The sequence below is a fragment of the Hevea brasiliensis genome, chromosome 6, assembly GCF_030052815.1.
Source record: "Hevea brasiliensis isolate MT/VB/25A 57/8 chromosome 6, ASM3005281v1, whole genome shotgun sequence".
Taxonomy (NCBI): domain Eukaryota; kingdom Viridiplantae; phylum Streptophyta; class Magnoliopsida; order Malpighiales; family Euphorbiaceae; genus Hevea; species Hevea brasiliensis.
The window spans coordinates 99,055,111-99,066,626 of record NC_079498.1 but is presented as its reverse complement, the minus strand read 5'-3'; the positions used below and the strand labels follow the sequence as shown (position 1 = coordinate 99,066,626).

The 11,516-nt window shown below is 29.5% G+C and overlaps 2 protein-coding genes across 2 annotated transcripts; both read right to left on the bottom strand.

Moving 5' to 3' along the window:
- Window positions 1-600: 600 nt before the first annotated feature.
- Window positions 601-2,626, bottom strand: LOC110649664 (CBL-interacting serine/threonine-protein kinase 5). Its single transcript, XM_058148731.1, has one exon. The coding sequence runs from the start codon at window positions 2,259-2,261 to the stop codon at window positions 885-887; it is 1,377 nt and encodes a 458-aa protein (XP_058004714.1). The 5' UTR covers window positions 2,262-2,626; the 3' UTR covers window positions 601-884.
- A 3,100-nt stretch (window positions 2,627-5,726) lies between these two features.
- Window positions 5,727-6,889, bottom strand: LOC110649663 (dehydrogenase/reductase SDR family member FEY-like). The gene has a single exon (XM_058148730.1). It carries the CDS (start codon window positions 6,531-6,533, stop codon window positions 6,081-6,083), a length of 453 nt encoding a protein of 150 aa, XP_058004713.1. The 5' UTR covers window positions 6,534-6,889; the 3' UTR covers window positions 5,727-6,080.
- Between the last annotated feature and the right edge of the window lie 4,627 nt (window positions 6,890-11,516).

The window sequence follows — 11,516 nt, the reverse complement described above, 5'->3', positions numbered from 1 at the left end:
TCAATTTTGTTTCTAGTAATAACAATAATAATAATAATAATAATAATATGCTTTGTAGATCAAATTGATCTGTATTTATTGTAAATTAATGAGAATAATTATGTAATTTTATTATAGAAAAATTAAGTATTTTACAGTATTACTCTTTTAATTAATTATTATAATCAAGATAAAAATTTAAAAAATAATAAATCATCTTATTAATTTTCATATTATTAATCACAATAAATAGGGATCAACATGATCCCTATAGTATTATTCGTAGTAATAATAATAATAATAATAATTCATGATCCACCCACAAAAGTTGACCTCCAACCAGTGGAATTCAGGACAATGGTTAGTTGGCTTGCAATGTATGCTCATTGGACTCTTGTTGATCAATGGCTACCCAGTTGCTACCTTTGTAGAGTTTTTGTTGCACTTAATTGATGATGCAGTTGTACTTTCTTTTAACAAACAACAATGCCATTTGCTCTTCACATCCAATTGGCAATAACTCCTATAACTGAAAGCTATGGGCATAACTCCCATTACTGAATGCTTTCAGAATATAATTCTTTCGGATAGGATAGCCTTTAGACAAGGAAGGCCTTGTGATTCAAAAACATTAACTATCCTTCCATTTTCAAACACAAATACAAGGAAACAATTTCATATCTGACAAAGTCCTTAGCAGTGCCCCTTCAACAAATCCCTCATTTACACAATCAAAACCATTTGCAATGATATTTAACATTACAGAACATTCAGCCCATTGCCTAAAACCAAAAGGGTTAAAAGAATATACAAGTATATTAAGTTTAGGACAATGCTATCTACAATATTAGACTTCTGGTTTGATGATTTTATAATTTTGTTTTTTTGCTAATAATTAACCAAACCTAACTTGTAGCTACATGGCCTTCTAGTTGGTGGCAGTTGCCTTCACCTTGCCAACTCCAAACTATGTCTTTCAGGGCAGGCCTAACATCCGCTTCACAAAACTTGGTGTACTCAAGAGTATCGCCGGATGACTTGGAGAACTCAACCACCGCCACTTCCGGTGCTACTTCGAACACCTCCGCTGTCACTGCCAGTTTTCCTTTCCTTCCTTCCACTTTCCCCTGCAATTTCACCTTAAATTCTGAGTCACTCACCACTCTAAAATTCAACTCCTTCGCTGCTGATTCCAACTTTGTTAGGATCACCGGCGCGGAACACTTTGAAGTGAACATTGAACCAGATTTCTTCTTGTTTTCGAACAAGCTTGACAGATCAAATCCGGACGACATGGCTGATATGAACTCAAATGCATTATAGAAAGGTGGAGAATGATTTGTTTCTGATAGTTTAATCATTTCTTCACCAATAACTTCGCGACCCTTCTCGCTTTCTTCTGAATCGTTACAAAGCGTGATGGGTATAGTGAGTCCCTTGCAAAACCAGGGATTTTGCCTTATATGAGGGACTGCGATTCTCCTCTCTGGATCAACAACGAGAAGCTTGGAAATCAATCTCCGGGCATCCGGTGAAATCCAGGGAGGGAACTCGTACTCCGCCTTGAAAATCTTCACATACATCTTCATCAAATTCGCGTTTTGAAATGGCAAGTACCCAGCAAGCAAAACAAAAAGAATAACGCCACAAGACCAGATATCAGCCTTCGCACCATCGTACCCTTTCTTCCTCAAAACCTCAGGGGCAACATACGCCGGAGTGCCACATTGTGTGTGTAGCAACCCATCGTTCCAGTGCTGCTCCGGAAGGGCGGAGAGGCCAAAATCGGAGACTTTCAAGTCACCATTCTCGTCCAAGAGAAGATTCTCAGGCTTTAAATCACGGTGAGAAACTCCACGGCTATGGCAATAATCAACCGCGCTAATTAATTGTTGAAAATATTTTCTGGCCAAATCTTCCATGAGCTTTCCCTTCTCGATTTTGGCAAACAACTCACCGCCTCTCACAAATTCCATGACGAAGAAAACCTTTGATTTGGTGGCCATGACCTCCTTCAACTCGACAATATTTGGGTGCTTGACGAGATGCATCACAGAGATCTCTCGCTTTATTTGGTCCATTAATCCTTTCTTCTTTACATGGTCCTTATGGATGACTTTAATGGCAACACTCTCCTGGGTAGCCAAGTTTTTCCCTTTATAGACCTTGGCGAAGGTCCCTTGACCTAAGAGCTTCCCCATCTCGTACTTCCCAAACAGAACGTGCCTTGTTCCATTGACATGGCAATCTTGGTGAGCTACCCGCTCTGTTTCGACCTCCATATCAGAACAAGAAAAGCTGATAACTTTCCAAGTCTATATATGATTCAAGAGAAATGGAAAGCAGAGATGGTTATTGGACTTCACAAAAGCAAAGGGATTTTTCCCTTAAAATTTTGCAAGATCCAAGAAACATGTTGTTAATCGGATCAAATGCAAGAAATAAGATTTTCCGAGGAAAATTGGAGGGGTGACAGGGAAAGTGAGGGATTTGGGAGAAGAATGATTAGAAGAAGATGGTGGGAATTGGTGTGGAAAGTTTGGCGTGTGGTAGGGAGAAAAAGAAGGGAAGTTAAGCTGCTGAAGTGGGTTGTTCTGTAGCCATTGGTGGATATGGTTTATGGGGTGTGCAAAAAACAGGAGCTGCAGGCACATAGAAAAAAAAAAAAAAAAACAAAAGGCACATAGAAAGGAATAAAATATCATTTCAAGGGAAAATAATAATTTGGAAATTTTTATTTTATTTATTTTTTTATTTTGGGCCAATGGGAGGAGGGACACTTGCAGGTTTTGTGGGCCAGTCTGTTAGACACCTTTCTTGTTTTCGAGGAAAATTTGCCTGCTTGCTTTATCTGGCTCTAATGAATCAGGATGAAGCATCTGGTTTGGGCTTATTTGAATTTTATTTTAATAATTATTTTTTTGGTAATATTAAATTGTGTGGGTGAATTTGCAAAATAACTGACAAAACGGAGTTTATGATTCTGACATGTTTTTGAGCACTTTCGCACAATTTGTACTGATCTTCTCTTTTTTGGGAAAATTAGATCCTTCTTTCTATAATTCTTATAAATTTTTATTTCCCACTATAAGCATTTTTTTCTTTTCTCTTATTATTTTTGTTTTATTATGATATTAAAAAAAATAATCAATTTGTTATTAAATTTTAATAAATTAAAATATTCTCTATATTATAATTCATAAATATTTTTAAAATTTGTGATTATCTTTTTTAATCATATCTTATTTAATGATGAAATTTCAAATTTTTTTAGAAGCATAATAAGCCTCTTGTTATTGTACTTAATACATATTTTTCATTCATTTTAAAAAATATAAAATATAAAAATTTGAATTGAAATTTTTATTTTTTAATTATAAAATTAAATATTTTATGATTAAATTTACTTTTTTTAAGTTGATTAAAACTTACTTTTTACTATGCAGTTTAGTACTTATTATTTAATTTATTAAATTATTTTAAATAAAAAACAATTTCTTTTTTTTTTTAAATGGAAGATCAAAAATTAAATATTCTATTGATACAAAATTGAATGCTCCACAATTTTTTAGAAAAAGGGCATGTGTCAATTCCAAAATTAAGCATTTAGAAGAGGACATGTGTACATTCCAGAATGACCTTTTTCTGTATTATTTAGAGAATAAAAGGAAAAGGAAAGTGATGAAAGTACGTATGATGTGTTAAGATTTTATGTGAAAAAAAAATAACATATAATTTGATTTAGGGGTTATTTAGTTGAAATGAATTTTATAAAATTTAATTAAATGTCATAAATTATGTATTTATTTGTAAAAATTTTAAAATTAAATTTTAAAATTTAAATTATATAAAATTCATTATAATTAAAATCAATTTTTATTAAATTTAATGAAATTTAAATTAAATTTTATAAATTTAAAATAATAAAATTTTTTGTATTAGAATACTTGTATATTCGTCACAAATAAATGCCCTCTCTCTCCCTCTCTCTCTCTCCCTCATAGCTTCATCTACTATTATGCACTCAGACAGTGATATTACTTATGTTGTTAAATGGACCTCCCATATACATTATTAATCGATCTATATAATTATGATTATAAATTTAAAATATAAGATATATGATGAAATTTATCTATTATATATATGTGTATATAATTTAATTCAACTCAATTAAATTAAAATTTTATCTCAAAAATTTAAAATTATATGCATGTGTATCATATATTTATATTTTGAAATGATCGAGTTTAAATAAAAATTTATCTTTTATTTTATTTATAATCATGTAATTAATAAGAAATATTACAAAATTTAATAGGTTAATCAAATAATTGATACATTTATATTATAATCCTATATAATATTATATATTCATGTCCTTGTAGAGCTTAAACTAACACCTGGTACCCTAGATTCTTTCTAGTGGAATCAACGTCTGTAACGTAGCATATGACATCAACAAAGATACTAGGGAGCCAATGAGAAGCCTACTAGTAACCCATATACCCAGTGCAACCTTTGATCATTACTTAATGAGGATTAATTAAGTTGATTTTTTTTTACTGGGCATTTAGTTATTAGAATCACTCGAAATAGATAAAAAAAAATATATAGTGGTCATAACTTCACTTTGTTTTCAATTTCTTATCATTTAATTAATACAATAATTATATGTTTCAACAAAATAGAAATTATAATTAAAGTTGGTAATATTATTTTTTTTTATAAATTTATTTTTTTTTAAGTGAATTATTGCAGATAAAAATTAAATGTTAAATTTTTACAATTTAAGTCGACCCAATTCATTCAACATAAACTAATCCATTGTGCATTATGAATTACAAGGCCTGAAATGGACAAGACAAGTGGTTAAATTTCAGGATGTTGGGCAATGGATAAAGTAGAATTTAGGATATTCCAAGATTACCATATGAATCTTATAAGATGCAGTCGATAAGGTTGCGTGTCAGGCTTATTAGTCCAAATCCTAATAATGACAAGAGCTTTAATGAAGAGAGCAAAAAATTCCCACCAATCAAATTATGACAATAATGACATCAAGTCCCTTATTTTATTAGCAACATTTATATAAAAGTTGTTCAATATTGACCACAACATTGAAAGTAGTCTTGAAATTATTAAATCATTCAATTAGATATACTATTTAATGGGATGGGATGGGATGGGTGTGTTTCGTTTCCTTTCTGATATTTCTTAAGAGTAAGTCTCACTTACACTTGACGATATACACCCAATTAATTAGTAATTATTATTTTATTTAAAATTATAATAAATTTTATTTAAAAATAAATAAAAATAATTTTTTATTAATCAGGTGTTTATACATCATATAAGTAAATTATATATATATATATATATATATAGCCTAAGTAATCTATTTTACCCTCCTTAAGTTGAATGTCTTTACAGTGCAAATTTATGTTTTGTCGTCCCTTAACACTTGGAACTTGAAGTTCATTCAAGGTTTATCTTTTAGTCACTGTTAGAAGCAATTGCAATTCTTGAGGAATTTAGGTGAAATGCACATAATTTCTTATGCTCAATAGCCAATGTTGCAAGCTTTTATATAAATGCTTAACCAATAACGGAGCATTGTTGGAATATTAATAAACCTTTCGCAAGAAAAGATTCAAATTCCATTTATATATCGCACAATTAAGTTTTAATTTTTTTTAAATTAAAATCATAAAAAAAATTAAGAAAATTCACAAATTATGTGAGGGACAAAAAAAATTTAATTAAATTTTCTTGAACGATAACAATTTTCATGAACAGATTGCCTAAAAGAGACCTTAATTTGCAACTGTCGAAAAAAGAAAAATTCCATGCCAGTTGTTTTTGAGTCGACACTCGACTTCTTTGCCTTGGAGAATTCTCTCCACAGCGTCAGGAGGAAGGCCAGTCATGTCCAAATTCAATGAGCCCTCGCTGTGAAAGGAAGGAGCGGAGCGCTGTGCTAAGTTTATAAGTCCGTCTCTGTCGATTCAGTTGCAGTTATTCGCCTTTCTTGCGAGCCAAAAGTTGTAGTTGTTCTCGAGGACTAAAGGGGAAACATGGAATGGCTTGTTGAGCAACTTTCACCATTTGAGGAGGACTCTTCCATGGGAAACACATCCCACACTGGTACCAGCTTCAAGAGGCAGGTTTTTCTGCAGGATGCTACTAAACATGACCTGCGCAAGCTTACTCTTTGAATATGCCTTTGAACTATTATATTTCAGCTTCTTCTGGGTGGAATTCAGGTCATTGGTGTCAACATAGCCCATGGAATACAGAATAGAATTCCCATTAACAATCCGGCTTGGAGAGCCTTTTAGGAGAGATGGTAGAAGCAATATAGAAAGCAATGCGGGAGCAAAATGGTTAACCTGCATATGTGCATCATACCCATATTTTGAAAATTTCTGTGGCTCTTTTATTGATAATATTTCGGAGTTATTGACAAGAACTTGCAGAGCAGGTTTCGAACGCGAATTCCATTGCTCGGCAAATTTCACCACAGAGTTGAGGGAGAGCAGATTCAGCCCCATTGCGTCAACTTTGAGTTGGCCTGTTCAATTCAATTCGTCCTGCCTTTCATCCTGGATCAAATCATAGGCTATAGTTATGTTCCTTAAAGCCATAATCACACGTGCCCCCGGAGAAAGCCAATTGCCCGGCTATTTCAAGTCCAATACCACAGGTTGACCCAGTTATGATACAGGTGAAATCATTGAGAGGAGGCTTTGATCATTAATCACTGAAAGGACCTGGCTAGTTTATAAGCTACTTGGCTCTTCTTGTAATTTGAAGGACCCTTCATTGCTATGATCATTAATTGCTTATTTTCACTCCCAGCTGATAATGATTTCTCATTTACAATCACATCTGATGATTCCATTTCTTTAGCATCTCCAGTAAAAAAATATATATATTTTTAATTTTTAATTTTTACTATCATAATAATAATGATAAAAATTAATAGAGAGGTCCTTCTCTTCTCAAAGAAAATTAATAGATAGGAATTCACCAATCTTTTGCTGTATCCAAGAAATAATATATTCCAAATTTACCAAGAAAAGAATCTTTTGCCTTCAACATACATATCAAAGAAAATAATAGATTTACCAAAGTTTTGCATTTTATAAATAATTTCATTCATCACAAGAAAAGAATATATTCGAGATTAATCTTATTCTTTGCTTTGTGAGATGATGACAAGTTGCAAAGATACTCAAAACGAAAGCAGAACCTATAAAATAGATGATGAGATATATTGAGGAAAAATCCAACCCTTAATTCATGTATGCATATTGCTAGTTTTTTTTTTCTTTTTAAAAAAATTATTAGAATTTAAGCTCATGATTTTCTATACTGCAATACTTATTTAAAATCATTCATTTCTATTATATGGAGGATATTTATCTTAATTACTTACTTTTAATTTAAAATATATTTTTTAATTTATAAATTAATTTAAAAATAAGTAATTAATTATTTCATAAAATTATTTAAAATTAACTTTTAAATAATTTAAATATTTAATTAAAAAGTATTTAAAAAAATTAATTTATCAAAATAACTAAAAAAGATATACTGTGGTTGTAAAAATATAATAATATTAATATTTTTGAAAATTATAAGAAAAATATAAATTTTTTTACTTGTTAAAAAATAATTTTAAAATAAATAAAAAATTATATTTTAAATAATTTTTTAATTTATTAATCAAATAAATATCCACCTACTTATAATTTTATATTTATAAATAAATTTAATGAATTTATAAACCAAATTAAATACATTCATAAACCATCCTATGACTTTACGTTAAAATTTTCGTTTTATTATTAAATAAAATAAAATACAAAACAGCAAATTGACGAGACAACAAAAGATTGGGCCTTTTAACAATTCAAATTGTGCTCAGACGCATACGTTGACATGACAGACATGCGCAGGGATGGTGTTGTTGTGGTAGACATTCCGCTAAGGTTTACATCAATAATTGGCGTACATCAATAATTTAACGTAATTATTTATTTTAATATCTATTGAAAATACAAATTTTAACGATATCATCATCATTTTAAAAATTATTTCTTTAAATAATTAGTCTCACAAAAGAAATTACCTACCATGCAAAATAAATTCATTAAATATACATTTTTTGGAGGAAATAGGCAATCTTAATTATATAAATTAAAAGTTTAAATTCCCTCATCTACTTATTATCAGTAATGCGAGGTATCCATTGACCTGATTGAGATATATGACTACAAGTGGTAGCACCCAAAGTGTGATCCGAAGTTAAGACGGAATCGGATGCAGATGCGGAGGCGAAAGAGCACACGAAAGATTATGTTCCTCTGGAAAGGAATACTCGGGTGGGTTTCTTTTTTTCTGAGAATGGAGGCCACTTATTCCACAAATCATTTTCCGATGAAGCGAGGGCCTTTAAACAATTCAAATTGGGCTTCGACTCAACCAGAAATGAAAGGCGTGGGTTTAAGTAAGGATTTTTTTTTTTTTTTCCATTTTAGAGATGCAATGATGGAAGGAAATAGAGTGAATTTATTTCCTTTATGTTGACAAAAGTCACATACAATCAGAATTTCATTGTTAATAGTAACATTAGATATGGTAATTTTTTTTATTAATTGTTAGATTTGTTTGTCCCAAAATCATTTGTAATTCCATTTAAAATGATTAAAATATAAATGACCTGTAAAATTAAAAATTAGTGCAATCATTTAATAATTAATTAACTTTTAATTCAAAATTAAATGTAAATTATTTTTTAAAATTAAAATTTTAATTGAAAACGATTGACAACCTATAAATCAATTTGAAATTATTATTATATAGTAATTTAATAAAAAAAACTTTTATATTAATTTAAAATTTAAAATATTTTTATTTAAATTCATTTCAAAAGGATAATCGACTTTAAATTTGGAAATTGAAAATCCACTGAGCTTACCCATTTATCAATTTAGTTGGATTGGTGTATATATATAAGAATATTTATAGGTGAAAATTATAAATGTAAGCTTCACGCCTATGCCTATTCAAACCTATTTCCTAATTAACACATGAACTGATAGGAGCGTGACCGTAACCTTTTCTCCCACTAAAACCTCTCCCTTCTCTTTTTCTTTTTTTTTTTTTAAGTCAGTTTTCATATGGGGAGGTTCAGCCTCATGGCCGATAACCCTTCCCCCTCCACTTTCTCTTTCCACCTGGTTTTGATAGATTTAACTGGTTTTATTTTGTTATTTAGTCTAGTATACAGTGAGAGCTTGTCTCTCTTTAGTGAGGGAGTTTTTCTTCCTCTTTTTGTAGTTTCTCTTTGTTTTTAGTCTCTTCCTCACCAACCAAAAAATGATGTAATTAGTACTTTAGAGGCTGTCTTCAATGAGCTTCCCCAGATAGCCGGCAACTCAAGGGAGGTAATGGGTCCAAATGAGATAGGGGTCATGCCATACAAGAATGAGATGTCAGAGCTTTGCCATGTTGGTCCCGATCAACTGGCATAACCATGGTTGCTTGTTTCTATCCTCATAGTCGCTTGACCCTAACTTGCATGTTGTCCAAGGAATAAGATGAGTATAAAAGTTGATTTGGTTGAGCAGTATTAGCTTTTATTATTCCCTGAGTCCTTTATGCTTCTAGAATATGTGCAGTTTCCGTGGGCATAAGATCTCCCAGTGCTAAGGCGGTGGGGCCCGTCCGTTCTCTTTTGCTGAGTTGAGTTGCTGGCTTCGGGTATGTACTATTGTACTAGCATGCAGCTTTGTTTTTAGGATCTGGATCCATCTTTTGATGGGCTTGGGTTTTGTTTATTTGTTGATTGTTTAAATTAAAATAATTATTATTATATTTTATATAATTAATTTATATTAAATATTTTTATAAAAAATTATAATAATATAAAATTTTATATTTTCATATTTATATTTTATCTTCGTTTAATGAAAGTTTTAATTTTATTTTCTAAAAAGAAAAAAAACAAATGTAACGTCCAAAACTTACATTAAAAGAAAAATCCTTAATTAGGTACATCCGTACCATGGCAATATCGGTTTATAATTATATGATTGAGTCAGGAAAAAATAAATACAAAACTTAAAATAAATATTCCGCCATAATTAATTAAATTGAAATTAAAACGTGGCATACTTATGGCTCCAGTGTGAAAATTGCTCATAAATTCATCAGTCACTAGTAGAGCATTAGCAATTGTCAAATAGACAAAAATTGATCTCCAGCACTGCTTCTGGCTCTGCATTTTACACTGTTCCAATTTCGGCTGGGTTTTTATATATTATTATAACCTATATAAATAGGTATTATAACCTTGTTAAGGAGGCTTGTCAGCTGCCTGGGATTTAGCTGAGAGGTGTAAGCTAAGTTTTTCTTGACATTCTATTAATAAAATCCATCTATTGCTTATTTAAAAAAAATAATAATAATAAAGAATACTTTTTTAAAAATATTTTAGAATTTATATTTGAATTATATCCATTTATGAGTTTAAAAAATTTGTGTCCATTAGTAATTTGATGGGTTTCATAAGGTGAATCTTAATTACAATTTCCAAATACATAAATTTACATTCATATCATTTTATGTTTAAATTATCGATATTATTATATTAATTCTTTTATTTTGAAAAATATTAAAAAAATAAAGCAATGAACTCTGATGATTTAAATTGATTCTTGACTTTTTTTTTATTACGATGCAATTATATAATTAAGCATTAAATCACTGACTATTAACTCAATAACATCATATTAATTCTTGAAAAGAGAAATAAATAATATTACCGCAGGAATTAATTTGTAAATACAAAAGTTTTAGTAATGTAATTTGAGGTGTTGGAAGAAAAAGGTAAGATTGCTTTTGCTTAACTAGTGGATAAGTTTCCTCTTTTAAAAACAAAGAAAATTTTGCGTTTGCAATGGGTGTAGAAGGAAACTTTTAAGATATTAAACAATAAGTATTAAGCTCATTGAAAAAAAAAGAAATTATTAGACTAGTAAAGCTGTAACACCTTGTATGACAATAGATGTCAAAATGATGGATTAGACGGCAAGCTAATAAAGGTTATTTATATTCTAGTAAAGGCAATTTTGTTATATGTTAATTCTACATTTTAGGAATAGTTTTCAAACTTTTTATGTTCTATTTTATATTATAACTGGCATAATATTCATATTATGCGTGTGTAATTTATAATTTTTATTTTTTAATTTAATTTTTAATTATATTTTAAATAAAATAAATTATTATTATTAAATTAATTTTAAATTAAAATTTTTTTATTTAATTTAATTTAATAAATTTTTACCATTTATAATAATAAATTTTTAATTAATTTGTGATGTAATTAATTAAAATATTTATTTAATTTTTTATATATATAGTAATAATAGTTTTAATGATTATTTCGTTTGAGACGTAATAAAAATGCTTTATTCAAAAATAATTTAAATTTCATGAAATTTAAATTATTTTAACTCATAATT